At 36.6% G+C, this 22,637-nt stretch overlaps 1 protein-coding gene across 1 annotated transcript in view; it reads left to right on the top strand.

Annotated features, from left to right (window-relative positions):
- ITGB8 (integrin subunit beta 8) overlaps positions 1–22,637 on the top strand; it is a 61,366-nt gene that overhangs the window by 24,030 nt on the left and 14,699 nt on the right. Inside the window, exons 4-6 of the mRNA XM_058183081.1 lie at positions 12,113–12,359; positions 13,997–14,162; positions 16,858–17,016. Coding sequence (XP_058039064.1) covers positions 12,113–12,359; positions 13,997–14,162; positions 16,858–17,016 — 572 coding nt within the window. The remainder of the gene's footprint in view (positions 1–12,112; positions 12,360–13,996; positions 14,163–16,857; positions 17,017–22,637) is intronic.

Genomic DNA, 22,637 nt, shown 5'->3' with positions numbered 1-22,637 from the left:
CAAACCCTGGCACTAGACGCAGCTTCAGTGGATGCTTTGAAACATCACAGCAATCCAGGGCTGGAAGGGACCTCAGAGGTCATTCAGTCCAACCCCTGCTCTAGCAGGAGACATTATATCATTTTGATATAATTAGGAAGGATTGTCAGAAAACGCAATCAATGATCAACCACTTGGATGAAGCAGTGGGAAGAAGGAAGTTGAGAATCTCAAGGGATCAACCAATAAGGTTACATGTTATGGTGCATGTTGCAGCTATTGATGCATATGAGGATATTTGAAGCACATTGGAAGCAATATATTTTCAGAATTGAATACAGACTTGTTTGTTGCAAATATCCTGCTCTTTAAGTTAAGAGTATGTAGATATAAGCTTGTTTTAATGCCGAATGGATGCTAAGGTATCTTCATACAGACAAAAATAGAAATCATTGTTTATTCAGAATGCTCTTGGTTTGGAAATTTAGATGTTTAATTTGATGATTAAAATTAAGGAAAACAAAAACTTCATTCTGACAAGCTAATTCAGTTTCTGGGAGTTATCTAGATGTTTGAAAGCTGGTGAACTTCATTTGTAAAGACATAAGGTTAACTTGAGCATTAACATATTGAATTCTGGTTTGTTCAGAAATCTAGCTCTAAAAATCTAGATGTATGAGCCAGATATATATAAATAATTTTCTCTGAATTACTTTTTAACTATAACAGAATTTATTTGCCAAACATATACCTCGTCCCTAATTTTTTGTAAGTGAAGGGGAACTTCAGACTGTTATTCATCTGCCTAAAGTTTTCCTATCCGAATATTATTGTTTTCAACATCAACACAATTCATCATTGGTCTAGTGCATTGTACCAAGACTCCTCATTCTTCTTGGTAAATTAACTTGCTTACAATAATATTTTTTAAGTTGATGATTCCAGCTGCATTGAAAGGCTAATTTCTAGTTTTGCCTATGATCAAAGAAAGTACAATATAATCAATTTACAAGCTTAACTTGAAAAACTTTGGGTTTCATAACTGTAGTATTTCAGTGGGCATCACCTTGCAAGCTTAGTGTTGACTCATGTGGAATTGACCATAGCATAAATCTAATAAATGCATAAAACAGCACTGTGTGTTGCATTGGATATATGCAGACCCCCCTTTTCCATATCTGTACTGGTTTTAGTGACAGCTTTGATTCCTCAGTACTACAGAAAGTTCTTATCCCAGCATTTGAATTGCTCAATTAATACAGCCACCTGGCATTATCATAACACATATGTCATTTTAATTCGGGGTTTTATTAATATTTCTAAAATTTTAAAACTAAATTTTTTAATTATCAGCCTTTTTGTAATTTGCTAGATTTTAAATGTTTTAATTGTATATATTTCATGTTTTATCTTTGGCTGTACACCGCCCTGAGTCCTTCGGGAGAAGGGCGGTATAAAAATTTAATAAATAAAATAAATAAATAAATAAATTTGAATGTTGCAAGCAATGTAGATTTTCTGGCTATTTCAACATATGTAGAATTAAGGCAAATACCAGTATCTTTTTTGTAGTCATGGAGAAAGCATAGAAGAAACAAATGTAGCCCAACTGACACTGATTGCAGGTGCCTCTATTAATGGTCCATTCTTTTAGAATCCTCCACTTCAGGCGTCCCCAACCTGGGTCCATAGACCTATACCTGTCCGTGGCATGCCATAAACTGGGCTGCACAAACAAGCGAAGCCTCATTCGTGGGATGCAGGCAGAACACGAACCCATGCCCCCTCTCTCTACGGAACCAGTTCCTGGTGCCCAAAAGGTTGGGTGCCACTGCTCTACTTCATACAAAATCACACGCAATATCCTAGAGGAGACAACCAATCAGCTATGGACATTGCCCAGGGCATGGAAATTTTAAAATGCATCAGTGTGCTCAGTTAGTACTGTGAAATTTTCACCAACTTAATACAGCTACAGTATTGTCAGTAAGGGAGAAAACCTAATTGCTCCCTATTAAGAAACTATTATAGGCTGTCCTCATAACCATCCATTGAAAATAGTGGCTTATGACCAGGTTTCACATTTGCAATTGTTGTGGCATCATCATAGTCACATAAACAAAATTCGGGCACTTGGCAACTGGCACATATTTATGAGAGTTGTACTGTCCCATGGCCATGTGATCATCATCTGTAACCTTCATAGCTGACTTCCGACAAGCAAAATCAATGGGGAAGCCAGATTAGTTTAAAAACTGCATGATTCACTTAAAAGCTGTGGCAAAAATGTCATAAAATGAGGCACAACTCTTAACAACTGCCTTGCTTAGTAACATAAATTTTGAGGCCAGTCATGGTCATAAATCGAGGTCTACCTATTCACGTTTCTGGTATAAAAAGGTATGTTAAATAAAAGCCTAGGTAAATATAGTGCTGTTAAAGGACTTTGCTACTGGGCCCATCAGTGTTTTATTTCTACCTTGGGGGACTATAAGTACATATAGAACATGAATATCTGCAAAGGGGAACCTGCTCTGGATTAACTGTGATGGGATAAACTCAGTTGTACCAGATTTCTGTACATGCACATAGGCCTTCACGCACCTAAGCTGCTCTATGGCAGAAATGCACCTAGTGGTATGAAAATGGTCTGTTGTTGACTATGGGAATGCTCATGCTATAGCTCTAAAATCCACTCGTAGATGACTTATAAGGAGGTTTAAATTGATTTCAGCCAATAAGACTGAAATTATAAATTTAGATTATTTTTCAGGATAACTTGGCCAATCTTTTCATTATGCTATTCCTTTATAATAGTTGCCTGTGTACCTGAAAATAAAAGAATGCGGTATTCTGAGCCAGCTGACATTTCAGGAAAAAAATTTCCGGTCTGTTGAAAATCAGCTTTTTAAAGTTCTAACATATTTCACATTTTATCCTCTTTCAAGGAAATTGGCATAAAATAGATGAGTTTATCCCAATGTTCCTGGCTTGTAGCAACCCTGTTAAAAATGGTAGAAGTTGTCTAAAGCCACATAGTTTGTCTGTTTTTATAAACCTACATAATTTTCTTATTATCATTAGCAAAACACAGGAAATTACAGTTGTGGCAGACGTAATATTTCATTGAAGTAGTGTTATGAAGTAGATTATTATTAATTCTGCTACAAGAAATGAGTTTGCATAAATTTAGGCGGGAAGTGCTAAGGAAAAAAGATCATGCTGAAATCTCATATACTTTTTATTACTTCCTATCAAAGGAGCAGGACACTAATAAGTGAGGATATACAGTATGTCTTACAGTTTAATTATTACAGAAGTACAGTTTAGATAAATCCGGAAAAAATGCCAAGCCTGATGTAAAATGGATTTATCTTAATAATATCTTTAGAATACAAACATCCATTTTTTAAAATAATATAAAATTTTATAGCTTGATCAATATCCAAATAGCATAACTATCAGCAGAGACAAAGATACAATATTTATTCCTATCTTTTTTTTTTTTTTTGGTCAAAGTGACATACATACCTAATGCTGATAACCTAAAATAGCAGTTACTTTTTCTAAAGGTGTGACCACAGCAAAGGAGGACAACAGATGGGCATATATTAAACTTCATTGAGAATTATCCTTATTAACGCTATAATTTAATGACTCCCCCCTCTCCTGCTATGCAGGAAATTATGTAAGAGTGGTCCTTGGTGCTCTCTGAGCTTGCTTGATTTCTTTTTTTATTTAAAAAAAAATATTTCCATTTTCCAACATCATATTTATGTACAAACTATTATCCATCATTAATCATTAATTTTTATTTATTGCTGATTCGGGCCTGCCCAACTGCCACTTCCTTTCTTCACAATCTCCCTCTACCCTCTACTACTTTCCCATCCTTCATCTCCTTCACTTTACTACTTCCTCTCCTCCTTCTCCACTCCTCCCTTCTTCCATCCTATCTAACCTTCTTATTCCCCTCCTCCTTCTCAACTCTTTCCTACCTACTTTCTTCCTTCTACTCCTCTCTCCCTTTCTTTCTGAAATGGCAGTCGGGCAGCCCCAATATCATTTAAATTTTAATTTCATATCTTCAGACATTACTGTACATTAATAACCAATCCATGTATCATTCCCCCCCTTTCCCCCCCCCCTCACCCCTTCCACCCCCCGGACTTCCCAGAGCAAATACCGGGTATTATGACCAACAATCACAAGCTAAAGTATACAAAATATACATAAAGTCCCACCCCTCAAAACTTTAAAACTTTAAATCCCCTCACAATAAAAATAAAGAGATAAGAAAGAATAATAAAAAAGAAAAAAGAAAAGAAACAGTACCAACTTCACATATTACTTCTTCTTACAATCCATTTTTAAAATTAATCCATCTTCTCAAATTCAAATTTTTCCCACTTGTATATTCCTTCAAATTTCATAAGTCCATTTCTTAAATTACAGTCCATCTTCTCGAGCTCAAATTTTCATCACTTATATATTTCTTCAATTGTCATAACATTTAATGTCCGTTTTTCTTACAGTCCATTTTAAAAATTAGTCTATCTTCTCAAATTCAAATTTTTCCCCACTTGTATATTCCTTCAAATTTCATAAGTCCATTTCTTAAATTACTATCCATCTTCTCGAACTCAAATTCTCATCACTTACATATTTCTTCAATTGTCATAACATTTAATGTCCGATCTTCCAATACTACTCCATCAATCAAATATCATTACGAATAAAATCTCTCAAATACAATATTTCCAGCTTAACTTCATAACTTTTACTGTCTATAAACGTGTCAATTAAAACAAATAATCATTTAAGTTACATCCACAATATAACAGTAAACAGTTAAAATCATTACATCCACAACATTATCTAAATTCATAAATTTTACTTTCCATCCTTCACAATTAAATAATATCATCCCATAGGTTTATACCATACAAATAGCAAATAACAAAAATCCTATAATTTATACCCTAAACAAATCAATTCCAAAAATTAACCATAATCATCATATTCACATCTTAAACATTCCTCCCCTCTCCTATTCTATTTTCCATCATTTCCAAACCAGTTAACTTAGCATCTAACAACAAAGGATTCCCACTCTTTAAAACATTAATATAGAAGTGTCTTGCTTTCATAACTGAACTAAGAAAATACTTTCTGCCTCTAAAATTCACTGACAAACCCATTGGAACTTCCCATCTAAAATATATCTGATGTTTCTTAAACTCATCCACTAAAAAAGCAAATTCTCTTCTCTTTCTTAACATTTTAGGAGGAATTTCCTTCATCATTTTTATATCTTGTCCCAATATTTGAAATTTATTTTTATAAAAGGCTTGCAAGATTTCATACCTAATCTTTTTAGTTGTAAAATAAATAACCACATCCCTCGGTAATCTATTTTGTCTTGCCCAAGAATTAACACGATAAATTCTTTCAATATTAATCTCAAAATATTCTGGCTCCACACCCTTTATCTGAGCAAAGGCTTGCGTAAAACTCTCTTTTAAATTTTCCTTCCTACTTTCCCTCAACCCCCTCACCCTTATAGCATATTCCATTAATCTATATTGTAATATTACTTTTTCTTCATCTGCCCTATCTACTTTTGCCTGTATATCTTCCATCTTATTATTTAAGTTCCAATTATTTTGATTATTTTGAATTTCCTCTATTTTCCTTTGCAACTCTAAATTAGCTTTATTAATTTCTTCAAAATTATCTTCCATCTGAATACAAGAGCTTAATATTTGCGAAATTGCATCCTTTACCATTTTCATTTCCCACTTCCTTAAAATCTAACATCTCTTTCTCTATTTCATCAAATTTTTGATCTATTTCTGAAAAACGAATCTCCAAAAACTCCTGTAAAAATTTTCTTAATTCCTCTTTAATTTCTTCTTTTAATTTTCGAATCTGAACTGAAGAAATTTCAAAGTTTTTAGTGGCTTTTGGTACTATTTGCTTAAAAGCCATTTTTTAAAATATAATGTAACAACGGACAAAAAGAAGTTAAAAAAGAAAAATTCAAAAAACTTTTCTTCTAAATCACTATAATCCCAAAGAAGAAGAAAAAATATAAATCATAAAATTCTCATTTCTTCCATTTAGTCAGTGTCTTCTTTTATATCTCCTAGTTCCACATTAGCTGTTAATAAGCATTTCCTTAACTTTCGTTACCAATACACACATTCCACAAAACGCCATTTGCATTCTTCTCTCCTATCTTCGCAACAAATGTATCCTCAGGGGCTTGCAGTCTTCTTACAAACAAATGCTAGAACTCCAGTTTCTGCTCTGTTCGTGTTACAATCCATCACAAATCAATTTCTGCCGCGGAGACTGGACGCTATGTTTTTTTCTGCCAAAAGGCAGATGCCCCTCCGAGTCTGGAGCTTTTCAGGCTATGGAAGGAGCACTCCCCTCAAGCCTCCAGAAACTTTTTCTGTGGCTTTTTTGAGTGTCTCAACTTCAGCCTGAATGCTCATCTCTCCCTCTTTGCCTGAGGGGGAGATTTACAAGCTGTCGGACAATTGATTTACGATGTCCTGACAGTTCTACAGACTATGGAGTTAGCAGTCTAAACAAGACTGCTTTTCAACCCAGCGGAGCCAGACTGGAAGTCTAAGCTTGCTTGATTTCTTACAGACCTTTCATTCCCCAAACTAGGTAACATCATCAGTGCTACTGTAAGAGACCGGAATTTGTTTATTTATTATTTATTTATATTCTGCCATCTCTCTGTTGAAAACAACAGTTCCCCCATCTATTATGGACTATCCAAATGGGCAATTGCCATTGAAATAATAGCTTATATTCCAACCATAAGAATGATATGTCACATGCAGTAGGCCAGGCAATTAAAAAAATAACAGTGAATGATGGTTCTAAATAGACATAGAACCATCAGAAGAAGGAAAAAGTGGTTCACAGCAATAGCATCATAACCACAGTGTTGTGACATAAAGTCCAGCCCTTTTCTAAGTTGATGGAGATATTGCATGCGTGCCTGAATGGGGCAGAGCTAGGCAACATGATGTTGTTTTGTTATGTGAACACCACTTGAGTACACCAACTTCCTGATCACGGCTAAAAGCAATGGATAGATTCATATTCATATCAATAGGTATTTCACAATTTGAAACAGTAATATTATTTCTTTCCATAGTGCTACAGTAATTTATATACTTTAAAACTGCATAAGTTTTAACATTAAATTTGTTTCATCCAGTAAATCTTGTTTATTTTTTTAATAATTAAGTTGAAATCATACATAAAATTTCTTATTTCTTAGCGTAACCTTTTGATCCAAATTTGTTTTCTTTTTTGCTTTGATTTCCTTAGGAACTGTTCTCTGTGTTTTTGCATTTGTAGCCTTTGTTCACTAGTATTGGCCAAGTTGTTTCTTCTGTCTTTTCCTACTTTATTTCTAGAAGTAAGGTATGCAAAAATAAATTGGACCATGGTTCTAATGAAACCCCAACTTTTGTCTTATATATCAGTTTAATCACCTTTGTTGGGAAAATAACTGCCTCTAAGGTAAATTATTTGGGAAGGGGTAAGACTTTTTTTTTAAGCATTTTAAAAGAATGATATCATTAGATGATATTCCAATAGGAAATAATTGAACAAAATGAAAAGAATTGGGGCATTTTCTCCTTTTGGAGCTGCAGTGAAATCCTCTTTTTTCCCCCAAGTAATAACTAGAGGATAGTAATTTCAGCTACATTGTGCTATTTTCACCTGCATGCACAGTTTGCTTTCACTACCAGAAGGAGGAGCACTTGACCCCAGTTTATAAGGTGGTGTTGGGTTGGAACAGAAGCTAGCATGGAAGACATCACTTTGTCATTGGTAACTGTTCTGCTTAGAATATCAATATTTGTGCATGTGAGAATTTTGAGTCTGTAGAGTTGAACCATGGGATGATGCCATCATAGGATAATCTACTGAGATTACTTATCCTGCTGCCCAAACAAGAGGAAAATACAGGATATCATTGTTTCCCAAATTCAGTAGAAAGTGTGGAACTTCTAGCTCTGTATTAACATGCAGTTTATATTTTATATATAATTTTTTTACTGTGGTTTTGTGCAGTGGTGAAATCCGAACCGGTTTGTTACCGGTTCGCTGGCCACCATGCACAGTGTGTGTCAAAAGGAAGCTTGAGAAGGTAAGTAGAACAGCAAGGGGGGATCAGCTGTGGTTCATGAATTAACTTTGCTAGAAAGCAGGATTTCCTGCTAGAAAGCAAAGCTAATCTGCGCTGCATAGCTGATTCCCTCCCCTCGCTGTTCAACTTATCTTCCCAAGTCTTCTTTTGGCACATGTTGCGCACACGCGCATGCGCAGTAGGTGCCAAAAGGAGGCTTGGGAAGATAAGTAGAACAGCGAGGGGGGATCAACTGTGCAGCACAGTTCAGCTTTGCTAGAAAGTAGGATTTCCTAGTGAAGCTAAACCCCGCTACATAGCTGATCATCGGAAATGCCGGTTCGCCTGACCAGTAGCTTTTTAAACTGCCAATTCAACCAAACCGGTAGCTAACTACCAGTTTGTCTGAATTGGTAGCTTTTTTTGTTTTTTACTACCGGTTCATCTGAACTGGTAGTTTTTATCACTATTGGTTCACCTGAACTGGAGCGAACCAGTAGCATTTCTGGTTTTGTGCCTCACTATTGCTTACTTTGCTTATTCTTATTTATGGTCCAAAATCAACTCACAATATTTAAAATACAGCATACCATTAATATATACATATGTAATAATATACAATATACACAAATATGAAAGCTGACAGCCTGGTTTGAGATCTGAGCACCATATCATAGGTTGAGCTCCCATCTTCACCCCAGCTCCTGCCAACCTAGCAATTCGAAAGCATGCAAATGAAAGTAGATAAATAAATACCACTCTGATGAGAAGATAACAGCTCTCCATGATGTCATGTTGGTCACACGACTACAGAAATGTCTTCAGACAACATTGGCTCAATGACTTTGAAATAGAGATGAGCATCATCCCCCTATAGTCAGCAATGTAGTAAAATCCACAGGGACTCCTTACTTTTTTATAAGATGGGGAGGCAGGAAATGTTGCGGGTCCCATCCTCTGGGGAGATAAACTTGGTGGGACCCAGAAGAAGGGCCTTCTCCATGGTGGCCCCCTCTCTGGAACATCATCTCCCCAGAGATAAGAATAGCTCCCACTCTAGCATTCTTCCAGAAGGCACTGAAAACCTGGTTCTGCCAGCAGGCCTGGGGAACCCAGAGTGGGATGGAGCCCATTAAATGGCTTGTGTGAGGTGCTGTCATCAGGCTGGGGGGTGATTTTAGTATATTAATTTATTATATAACTGTTCTGTTATTAGTTTTATTGTTTTATTGTTTTTATATGAGGTTTTGAGTAACCATGGGCATAGGCTGCAATATAGATTTCCTAAATAAATACATGAAAAAAATCTTATAAACAATTTATTGAAGGCACCTACAGATTTCTATAAACTGAGATTATAATAAAATAAAAATATAAAAAAGTTGATACTGCCTTCAAAACATTTGAGTAGAGTCAATAGTCAATAGAGTCTTTCAGACTTAAGACCTGGCCTATTGGTTCTAATCACCAATGAGAATGCAGTAGGCATGTTAAGAGGATATTTGAAATAGACTTAACCTCTATATTTGAGCAAATATATTCTCAATCTTCATATGGAAGTTCGGCATATAAGCCATCTGTCACTCTAGTATAGAAAGTATCTATACAGGCTAGGAAGAAGATCCTTCTGTGCAGGACTTAGAAAATCTTATAGAAGTAGTTGAGTGTCCAAGGGAAGAAGCAATTTACCTTTAAGAGGAATGGGATTAGTTTTGTTCTCTCTACTTGAATGTTTAAATCCCTATGCAGCTATGCAGCGCAGTTTAGCAATTTTTTCAAGGTTTTTTTCTAGGCCTAAAACAAATAGAGATTAAACTGCTAACATACGCTGGATCATGGAGAAAGCTAGGGAGTTCCAGAAAAACATCTAGTTCTGCTTCATTGACTATGCTAAAGCCTTTGATTGTGTGGATCACAAAAAATTGTGGCAAGTTCATAAAGAGATGGGAATACCAGTTCCTCTTATTTGTCTCTTGAGAAACCTATATGCGGGTCAAGAAGCAACAGTGAAAACTGGACACGGAATCACTGATTGATTCAAAATTGAGAAAGGAGTCCGGCAAGGCTGTATACTATCACCCTGTCTATTTAACTTATATGCAGAACATATCATGAGACAGGTGGGGCTGGATGAATCAAAAATTGGAATTAAGATTGCCGGGAGAAATATCAACAACCTTAGATATGCAGATGATACCACTTTAATGGCAGAAAGTCAAGAGGAACTAAAGAGCCTCTTGAGACAGGTGAAGAAGGAGAGTGCAAAAGTTGGCTTGAAACTCAACATTCCTGGCAGATACATGGGAAAGAAACGGAGGTAGTGACAGTTTTTATTTTCCTGGGCTCCAAGATCACTGCAGATGGGGACTGCAGCCAAGAAATTAAAAGACACTTGCTCCTGGGGAGGAAAGCTATGGCAAATCTAGACAGCGTACTAAAAAGCAGAGACATCACCCTGTCAACAAAAGTGTATATAGTCAAGGCTATGGTTTTCCCAGTTGCAATATATGGTTGTAAAAGTTGGACCATAAAGAAGGTTGAATGCCAAAGAATAGAGGCCTTCGAACTCTGGTGCTGGAGAAGACTCCTGCAAGTCCCTTGGACTGCAAGGCGATCAAACTGGTCAGTCCTAGAGGAGATCAACCCTGACTGCTCCTTAGAAGGCCAGATCCTGAAGATGAAACTCAAATACTTTGGACACCTAATGAGGATGGAGAAGAGCCTAATGCTGGGAAAGATTGAGGGCAAGAGAAGAAGGGGACAGCAGAGAACGAGGTGGCTGGATGGAGTCACTGTAGCACGTGAGCTTAAATGGACTCCAGAGGATGGTAGAGGACAGGAAGGCCTGGAGGAATGTTGTCCAAGGGGTTGCGATGGTTGGACACAACTTTGCAACTAACAATAACAACAACAACAAAGCAAATACGACTGGTACTGATAGGGTACTGCATTCACTCAGGATTGAAAAGTTTTTGTAAATACAGTTTATGACCATAGCCTCAATGTATGACCACAGTTGAGCCAAATTTTTGGTTGCAAATGAGACATTCATTAAGTGAATTTTGCCCCATTTTACAGCATTTGGTTAAGTAAATCACTGCAGTTGTTAAGTTAGTGACACTGTTGTTAAGTGAATCTTGCTTCTCCATTGACTTGTCAGAAGGTCACAAAGATTATCACATGACCTCAGGATGATGCAATGGTCATAAGTGTGAAAAATGCTTATGTCACTTTTTTCAGTGGCTTTCTAACTTTGAATGGTCATTAAATGAACTGTTGTAAGTCAAGGATTACCTGTAAATATCTGAAATCCAAAGTATTGCTATACTTAGTGATACATACTGTATAATTATATAATTTTTCAACCAAACTGCCTCTTTGTCAGTAAGAATAGAATAGAATAGAATAGAATAGAATAGAATAGAATAGAATTCTTTATTGGCCAAGTGTGATTAGACACACAAAGAATTTGTCTTTGGTGCATATACTCTCAGTGTACATGAAAAGACAAGTTACTCTCACCAAGAATCGCAAGGCACAACACCCAGTGACTGTAATACGGTACAATAAGCAGTCAAACCATACTAGGAAGCAATCAATATAAATATAAATCGCAAGGATACAGGCAACAAAGTTAAAGTCATAAAGTCACAAGTAGGAGGAGATGGGCAACAGGAACGATGAGAAGACCAATAGCAACAGTAATGCAGCCTAATGTGAAGAGTTTGACAGTGTTGAGAGAATTATATAATTATATAATGAGAAAAGCATAGAAAATGGAATGGCTTGAAAAGCTGTGTTTCTGTGCATGTGTGTGTGTAAGTAACACATACTTAATGCTTACTTAAAGTTTAAAAAACTAAAGTAAATTAAACTAGTAAAACTGGAAAAACATTCTGCATAGGATTTGATTTTAAAATAATATTCAGAAGTATTGATTGTAGATCTACTTTTTTGCATTATTAGGCTCTGAAGCAAGTTTTATGCTGAAAGTCCACCCACTGGAAAAGTATCCTGTTGATCTTTATTATTTGGTTGATGTATCTGCATCTATGCATAGACATATAGAACGATTAAATTCTGTTGGATTTGAATTATCTCAGAAGATGGAAAATATCTCCATTGATTTGCAACTTGGATTTGGATCCTATGTAGATAAATCAGTATCACCTTATATTAGTATTCATCCAAAAAGAATCCATAATCAGTGCAGGTAAGTATTGTTGAAAAATAAATATATATAACTCAAGGGGACATTCATGGGTATAAATTTATACATTCAGTGTCTAATTTTGGAGAAGTGAGTGAATTTGCATTTGCTTTATCTGCTACAAGGTTTAGGTAAATATGTATTGTCATATTATAATATGGAGCTTTAGATAGGTGACTACTCCAGTATTATCGATAAGGCTGGTAATATATTTGTTTGATCCCAAAATTGTAAGTTTCATCTTTCCAGGACTGTCTGTAGGTAATCAAGGGAGCAACTGCAATGATGCAAACAATGCCTGTTGTTTATGCATATGTGCCTAAAAATGTAGAATTTAAGTGGCATCATTGGTTGCATTATCAACTTTTTCTACCATATTCTTTGGATGCACCCATTTTATACTATTAATAAATAATATTCATTGATAAAAACCATTTAACTGTAATACTAATTTTGGAAACAAATGTAATTTACACCCTAGTTTTAAAAGTTTTAGATTTCATTTGCTGATGTATGTCTGGTAATAGGTTACTAGCAGGAGAATGGAACTGATGTTTATTTTTATTGATGCTAAGAAGGGTAGTTGCATTTTTAAAAAAAAAATAATCATTTTTTTAAAGAAAAAATATATATTTGTATTATTTTCTCTCTAAAGTAGCATATTTCCAATTTACATATTTTTTGGACTATAAGACGCTCCAGACTATAAGATGAAGCTACCTTTTTGGGGGAGGAAAACAAGAAAAAAAAACTGCCTTCCAATAATTTGCTTCCTTGCAGCAAAGAGCAAACAGCCAGTTTCAGTTTCAGCACAGCCTGATTAGCACAAGAAAAAAAAAATCTGCCTCTGCCTCCCAGCAATTTGCCTCTTTGCAGCAAACAGCCCGTTTCAATTTCAACTTCAGTACAGTCTGATTAGCACAAGCAGCTGATTGTCAGTTTGATCAACAATTGCGGTCAGCCTCCCAAAAATCAGCTGTTTCAGGCTGCAGGGATTGTCATAGCCTATTGCCACATCTCCGTGCCCCATTTTTCAGGTGGGCAGTGGATGAGCGGTGGGTGGCCTGGGCTACATTCAGAATATAAGATATACCCAAATTTACATCCTCTTTTATGGGGCAAAAATTGTTTCTTATACTCTGAAAAATATGGTATATAATTCACTCCTGAGGCAGAAAATTAGAGGTGGATTTATGAGACCAGCTTAGTCCTGCATAAAAGTCATAATTTTATGTGGCTATATGAACACATTCAGTGATAGTAAAAATAGAGATATTTTTTAAATTGTCCATTTTTTAAATCTTTATAGAGACTATATAGCCACAAAGTGTAAATAATTGACATTTACACTCTTACATATCCTTAGGATATCACGTCCCAAAAAATAGTTAAAAGTGGTGTTTTTTTTCTGAACTATGCTGATACAACCAAATCACAGTGAGAAACTTGAATTAATGGAAGACTTCTTAAATAAAAGGTTGCCAGTGAAGAGCAAAGATAATTCCTATGTCTGTTTATTAAGCCTAGAAGTTATCACTATAATGTTATAAATATCTGTTTGCTGTACTACATTACCAAATACAGCAAGTTTAAAAATTCTCTGTGGGAGTTACAACTTACTATTCTTTGATTCCAAACAGTGATTATGAACTTGATTGTATGCCACCTCATGGTTTTATTCATGTTTTATCACTGACTGACAAAATATCAGAATTCAGAAGTGTAATTAATAAGCAGAAAATCTCTGGAAATATTGATACACCCGAAGGAGGCTTTGATGCTATGCTTCAGGCGGTGGTTTGTCAGGTAAGCAATAACAGATAATTTGACATTTTATTTTTCTCTTTTGGGGATGATTTAATCTTGTAATGTTGCAATGTTAAATGCAAATGACATATAATATACTGAAAGATGGAACGTTGTCTTGGTTTTGATCGATGAAGACTGGATATTAAAAACTATGTATTTTATCGACGAACTGGAAATACCAATTTAATCAGAAGATTCTGAAGACTCTAGGAATGGAATGGACTGATATATAATGGATTGGAAGAGGAATGTACATTTCTTTTTTTCGTTTCTTGTTTCTGGAAGGGGAGTTAAGGTTTTAGAGAGTGGAGGGTTATGGATAATTAGTATAATTTAGTATGTGATTGTTGGATACTATTCCCTGTATTTGCCCTGGGAAGTCGGGAGGGGGGAGGGTCTGGGGGAGTGAGGGAGGGGGGTTAGGGTGGGAGGTAGGGGGGATATATGGGGGGATTTTTTGTAAAACTTTTTTAATAAAAAATATCAGAATTCAGAAGTGTAATTAATAAGCAGAAAATCTCTGGAAATATTGATACACCCGAAGGAGGCTTTGATGCTATGCTTCAGGCGGTGGTTTGTCAGGTAAGCAATAACAGATAATTTAACATTTTATTTTTCTCTTTTGGGGATGATTTAATCTTGTAATGTTGCAATGTTAAATGCATGTTTCTTTCCACTGCAGGTTTACATTCTTTCATGTATTTATAATCCCTTTTTGCCTTCTATAGCCTTCTAAAGTTACTTTTGGGGGATATATTTACAGTGAAACTTTGGATACAAAGAAATTGTCCTTCAAATGAAGGATTTGATACAACCAGCAGTGTTTCGGATTCTTGATTTAAACTCTTTATATTGTACTGGATCACCATAGTAGAGCTTCTGGTCAACCATGTGACCTCTTCCCTTGGCACCTGATATGGGTAGTGTGGTGTTTTTTGTTTAATTATAGGCCATTTGATTTTTCTCAGCCATTTTTATGAATTGCCACATATTCATTCTCCACGACCATAGTGCCCTCAGAATTCCAGATGTCCCTATCATAATGGAATATACAAATTATTTTTAAAGCAGTACAATATTTCTTAACGTATTGTATTTTCCCTTACATTTTGATTACAGACCAGTGGCACTCACTCCTATCATCGTGAAGTGCTTTGAGAAATTGGTTTGCCAGCACATCATTTCTGATCTTCTGCATACATTTGATAAATACCAGTTTGCATACAGATGAAATAGATCTACAGAGGATGCTATAGCCATCACTCTTCACACTGCTCTGACTCATTTGGAACAGCAGGGTGGGGGGGCTGTGTGAGGATGCTTTTTGTAGATTCTAGCTCTGCATTAGTGTCTAAACTTATGGATCTTGGACTTTCTTATTCAATCTGCCTTTGGATTATGGATTTCCTGTCTGGCCACTCTCAGAGGGTCAGATTAGGTAATCGTATCTCTTCAGCCCTTATTCTTAACACTGGTACACCACAGGGTTGAGTGTTGAGTCCCTTACTCTATACTCTTTATGTGAATGATTGCATTCCCGCTCATGCTAGTAATACTATTGCTATAGTATAAATTTGCAGATGATACAACAGTGGTGGGATTCATCTCCAGGGGGGATGAGTCTGCCTATTGAGATGAGGTGTACCGGTTGCTTTTGTAGTATGGAGACAATAACTTGGTCCTTAACACCAATAAGACCAAGGAGCTTATAGTAGACTATAGAAGGAATAGATCAGGCATCCAACCCTTGCTTCTCAATGAAGACCAAGTGGAGCAAGTGGCCAGTTTTAAGTTTCTGGGTGTTATCATAAAAAAGGACCTGACCTGGGGCACTCACATTGCAGCACTGGTCAAAAGTGCCCAGCAGAGATTATATGGGCCTCTGGTGGCTCAGCAGACTAAGTCTGTGTGTTATTAACACAGCTGCTTGCAATTACTGCAAGTTCAAGTCCCACCAGGCCCAAGGTTGACTCAGCCTTCCATCCTTTATAAGGTAGGTAAAATGAGGACCCAGATTGTTGGGGGCAATAAAGTTGACTTTGTATATAATATACAAATGGATGAAGACTATTGCTTAACATAGTGTAAGGCGCCCTGAGTCTTTGGAGAAGGGCGGGATATAAATTCAAGTTAAAAAAAATACTATCTGAGACTTTTCCAGAAACAACAACTGAATGAAAAACTGCTGGTGACCTTCTACCGCTGCACCATAGAGAGTATTTTAACTTACTGCACCTGTGTAGGGTTTGCCAATTGCACAGTGGCAGATAGGACAGCACTCCAGAGGGTCAACGTCATTGCCCAGAGCATCATTGCCCTCTCCCCTCTTTGGAAAAGTTTTATAACTCCCACAGCTTTAAGAAAGTTCAAAACATTCTTAAAGATCCATCTCATCCTGGGCACCCTATTTTTGAACTATTACCATCTGGCAGATGGTACAGAATAATAAAAATAAGGACAAAAACAGCTTCTATCACAGAGCAGTAACTATATTGAATTCTACTGTAAAGTGCAATATTAATGCAATATCAGGATTTCAATTCAATTGTATAGAATGTGATGGATGTGTGTTTGTGTTTTATTTTTATAGTTATAATATACACTGAAGATGGCATTTAATTTCATTGTATGAGGTGCAGTGACACTAAACTAAACTAAACTACATAGCTTAACATTCTTTTATTTATTGCAGAGCCATATTGGTTGGCGTAAAGAAGCAAAACGTCTACTTCTCATGATGACTGATCAGACATCACATTTGGCTCTTGACAGTAAATTAGCAGGGATAGTAATTCCAAATGATGGAAAATGTCATTTGAAAGAGAACGTGTATATCAAAGCAAACAGTATGGTAAGGTATATGTCATAATGCAGTGTTACTTTTGGACTAATTCCTAAAGCATTAAAAATGTCTTTGTGGGAATCATGTTCTGAGAGATATGAACTTCTGTTCAAATTATCTTATTCAAATGCTGCTCAAATTATCTTATTCAAATGTTGGATAACCATCTGTCTGAGATGCTGTAGGGTTTCCAGCCTGGGCAGGGGGTTGGACTAGAAGGCCTCCAAGGTCCCTTCCAACTCTGTTGTTATTATTATTATAAATTATTTCATGGTTTTAATTGATCAGAGAGAATACCTAATACATTTGTTCTTGGTCAGAGTCAAAAGAAAAATATAGAGCAGAGTCCTTCGCTTAGGTACTAAGGGCATTGAAAACTGGCTTTATACAACTTTCTCCCCCCCCCCCAATATATCCCTTTGCAATAAAATTGAAGTGATTAAGCTTGGAGCTCCATGCATATAGGGAGATATAGAAGCAATTTCTAACATTGCAGAAGCTTAGAAAAAGAGTTGCTTTAATGATGCAAACAGAGAGGATTTATGCACCTTCCAGCATAATGCAAAGTACCTTTCTTAAAGCACTTGCCTGGTTTTACAAGGTAATCGCTTTCCTGTCTTGCAGAATACCTAATTGTTCTGAAAAACCTAAACCCACTTGATTTCCTCTTTCAGGTTTTCATTGTTTTGAAATTTTTGTTTGAAGTTGAAATGTGACTGCACACTTTTTGTTGTTGTGGATTGGTTAGGTTGATTAATTGATACCTCATTAGGTTGTGCGTTGTAATCTTTGCTTTTCCTTTTTAAAGTCAAGAAACTTTAGCAATTGCAACTATATCCAGAATGGAAGAAATTTGCATAGTAAATAATTTTTGTGACCCCGTTCCTACTATACATGTTTTTTTTGTACATATGCTGCTATCTTAAAAGTCTCAATTCATTCAAAAAAACAAGTGTTCAGAATTTTTAATTACTATAGCATTATATTTTTTTTAATGTAAAAGTATTTCATTGCGTGTTTCTAATTGTTTCAAAACTTAAGTGTCATAAAAAACTTAGAAGTTGAAAACCTACTGAGAAGTCTATTTATTGAACAAATAGCATGTCTGTAGCCATGTTCATTTTCTCCATGCTGGAAACAAAGCTGGAAGATAAACAGTCTTTGTCAACAGCAATGGCATCTTCCCCTCATTTCCTAGTTGTACCACAACCAATTGCAGTGATCTAATTCACATTGATTTTACTGAAGATACTGTCAAAAGGGCACTACACAAACTAAAGCCATCTCTATCTATTGGTACTGATGGAATATGTGCCTACTTTCTAAAAAAGCTCTTCTCCGCCATAGCTGAATCTGTAAGCACCATCTATGAATCTTTTAGAATGAGCTCCTTGCCTGACATATGGACATTAGCAACAATCATACCTAATTTCAAAAAAGGTGACCTGGGCCATGTTGAGAATTATAGACCAATCTCCCTTTGCTGCGTCACCTATAAAGTCACGGACTCCATCATAAACCAATCCATCCTCCTCCACTTAGTGTCAAATAACCTACTCTCTGATAAACAATTTGGTTTCAGGAAAAAATTGTCATGTAATCTGCAACTCATACACTGCAAAAACATTTGGACCTCTCAACTCAACCAGGGTTAAGCAATGGATACAATCTACATAGACTTCTGCAAAGCCTTTGATTCAGAGGTACATGACAAACTTCTGTTAAACTTCTGTTAAAACTAAGTCCTTACGGCATTTCTGGATCTTTGCACAGGACGATAGCTACATTCCTATCAAACAGGCATCAAGTAGTTAAAATTGGAAACACTATATCAAACCCTGCATCAGTTAACAGTGGTGTTCCCCAAGGCAGCATTCTAGGACCAACACTCTTTCTGCTTTATATTAATGACCTTTGTGATCATATTACAAGCAGCTGCGTCCTCTTTGCCAATGATGTAAAACTATTTAACACCACAGACAATTCTACTACCCTACAAAATGACCTAGATTATGTATCTGAATGGTCAAACAATTGGCAGCTCCAAATCTCTGCTAACAAATGCTCAGTCCTGCACATTGGCAAAAAATAATAATAATCAAAACATCAAATACAAGCTGGGCAGAAAGTCTGTCAAGGACTTAGGAGTACTCATTTCAAAAGATCTAAGCACCAGAGCTCACTATACCAACATTGCTAAAAAGGCATTAAGAGTTGTTAACCTTATTTTATGAAGTTTTCTCTATGGTAACACTATATTTCTAACTAGGGCATACAAAACTTTTGCCAGACCTATCTTGAATACTGCTCATCTGCCTGGAACCCACTGTATACACTGTATTTTGGACATTAATACATTAGAGAGGGTCCAGAGGTATTTTACAAGAAGATTACTCAGCTCATCTGCTCGTAATACTCTAGACGAGTTCAAATCACCAGGACCGGATGGATTACACCCCAAGGTTCTGCGCAGTTTGCACTGGCTTCCTGTGGTCTTTCGGGTGCGCTTTAAGATTCTGGTTACCACCTTTAAAGTGCTCCATGGCTTAGGGCCCGGGTACTTACGGGACTGCCTGCTGTTACCCTATGCCTCCCACCGACCCGTACGCTCTCACAGAGAGGGCCTTCTCAGGGTGCCGTCCGCCAGACAATGTCGGCTGGCGGCCCCCAGGGGTAGGGCCTTCTCTGTGGGAGCTCCTACACTTTGGAACGAACTTCCCCCTGGTTTACGTCAAGTGCCTGATCTTTGGACTTTTCGCCGTGAGCTGAAAACGCACCTATTTATTCAAGCGGGACTGGCCTAGATGTTTTATTAAATTTTAACTGGGGTTATTTATATTTTAGGGTTTTAAACTATTTTAATGTTTTAAATTTTTTAAATTTTTGGCCATGTTTTGGCCATTGTAATATGTTTTGTTTTAGTCTTGTTTTAATGTATATATTGTGCCTTTTTATTTGGCTGTACACCGCCCTGAGTCCTTCGGGAGAAGGGCAGTATAAAAATCGAATAAAATAAATAAAATAAATAAATAAATAAAGGTTCTGAAGGAACTGGCAGACGTGATTTCAGAACCAGTGAACTATATCTTTCAAAGATCTTGGAGCACAGGGGAACTGCCAGGGGACTGGAAAAGAGCTGATGTAGTTCCCATCTTCAAAAAAGGAAAAAAAACAGACCCAGGAAACTACAGACCTATCAGCCTGACCTCAATACCAGGGAAGATTCTGGAAAAGATAATCAAGCAACGAATCACCAAACACCTAGAAGCAAACAAAATAATAACCAAAAGCCAACATGGGTTTGTCAAAAACAGATCATGCCAGACTAATCTTATTGCATTCTTTGACAAAGTAATAAAATTAGTGGATCAGAGGAATGCTGTCGATATAATTTACTTGGACTTTAGTAAAGCATTTGATAAAGTAGACCATAACCTACTACTAGATAAAGTAGAAAAATGTGGGTTAGACAGCACCACCACCAGATGGATTCGTAACTGGCTGACCAACCGCACTCAACGTGTAGTCCTCAAGGGGAACTACATCCACATGGAGGGAAGTAGGCAGTGGAGTACCCCAAGGCTCTGTTTTAGGCCCAGTACTCTTCAACATCTTCATCAATGACTTGGACGAGGGGATAGATGGGGAACTCATCAAATTTGCAGATGACACCAAGCTGGCAGGAATAGCCAACACTCCAGAAGATAGGCTCAAGTTACAGAAAGATCTTGACAGACTTGAACATTGGGCACTATCTAACAAAATGAAATTCAACAGTGAAAAAAGTAAGGTTCTACATTTAGGCCAAAAAAACAAAATGCACCGGTACCGTATATGTGGTACCTTGCTCAATAGTAGTACCTGTGAGAGGGATCTTGGAGTCCTAGTGGATAATCATTTAGATATGAGCTGGCAGTGTGCAGCAGCTGCTAAAAAAGCCAACACAGTTCTGGGCTGCATAAACAGAGGGATAGAATCAAGATCACGTGAAGTGTTAGTACCACTTTATAATGCCTTGGTAAGGCCACACTTGGAATATTGCATCCAGTTTTGGTCGCCACAATGTAAAAAAGATGTTGAGACTCTAGAAAGAGTGCAGAGAAGAGCAACAAAGATGATTAGGGGACTGGAGGCTAAAACATATGAAGAACGGTTGCAGGAACTAGGTATGTCTAGTTTAATAAAAAGAAGGACTAGGGGAGACATGATAGCTGTGTTCCAATATCTCAGGGGTTGCCACAAAGAAGAGGGAGTCAAACTATTCTCCAAAGCACCTGAGGGTAGAACAAGAAGCAATGGGTGGAAACTGATTAAAGAAAGAAGCAACTTAGAACTAAGGAGAAATTTCCTGACAGTTAGAACAATTAATAAGTGGAACAACTTGCCTGCAGAAGTTGTGAATGCTCCAACACTGGAAATTTTTAAGAAAATGTTGGATAACCATTTGACTGAGATGGTGTAGGGTTTCCTGCCTGGGCAGGGGGTTGGACTAGAAGGCCTCCAAGGTCCCTTCCAACTCTGTCGTTATGTTATATTATGTTAATAAGATTCCTTATACCACCAGGCTTGAAATTTTAGGCCTGGATAACCTTGAACTATGCCATCTACATTCTGACCTAAGCTTAGTACACAAGATTATCTACCTTAATGTCCTACCTGTTAATGACTACTTTAACTTCAACCACAATAACACAAGAGTTATCAATAGATACAAACTAAATGTAATTCACTCTTATCTTGATTGCAGAAAATACTACTTCAGCAAATGTCTGGAATACTCTACCTGATCCTGTCATTAGTTTCTCTAACCACCTCATACTTTTTACCTTAAACTGTATACTGTGGACCTTACACGCTTCTTAAGAGGTCCCTAAGGGAGCGTGCATAAGTGCACCACCATGCCTTCCATTCCTCTCCTATTGTCCCCATTTATATGTAATCATTTTATGTGTTTGTGGCTACATTTTGCCTATTTACATCCATTTATTTGTGCCATTTTTTTCATGCGTCCATGTCTATGGCTATACTGATACTTGTTTCCTTGAACTTGCTGGAATGGCCTTTAAAATCCCGATTTAAATATTACTTAAAATTTATGACATATGAAACATGCACAGTCTGAAAGGAGACCTAAAAACACTTCTGAGACAGAAGAATTCTGCAAATAATTGTAGTTAAAAAAAATACTGTAGACAAACTCTTTGCTGGTTTTAGCGAACATTCAGAATCTGTTATTTGTCCCAAAGAACTGTCTGAAAGCATGTTCAAAATTTTGCACTTGCATTGAGTGTTTTTTTAACTGTAAAAAACATGTTAACTTTATGCTGTTTAAAGAATGTGCCCGTGTTTATTCATGTAAGAATTCATCAAAACATGCAAACTGACCAGGGCTATCTATGTTGTTGTTGTTTTTTTGTTGTTGTTAATGCAACTATATGTTCACCAACTTTTAATCATAAAAAGCTTGGTGACTAGCTCCATGCTCGGATCTGGCATTAAATCTTGCTTGTCCATATACTTTACCTCCTACTAAGAATTTGGCATACCCAGTAGAAGACTTACACAAGATTCAGCTAAATTAGGCTCTTTATTGCAAAGAAGAACAAAGCCATGTATGCACAGCTGATTTG

This window comes from Ahaetulla prasina, chromosome 4 (genome assembly GCF_028640845.1).
Source record: "Ahaetulla prasina isolate Xishuangbanna chromosome 4, ASM2864084v1, whole genome shotgun sequence".
Classification (NCBI taxonomy): domain Eukaryota; kingdom Metazoa; phylum Chordata; class Lepidosauria; order Squamata; family Colubridae; genus Ahaetulla; species Ahaetulla prasina.
The sequence above is the reverse complement of the archived record's forward strand: the minus strand, read 5'-3'. Positions and strand labels throughout refer to the sequence as shown.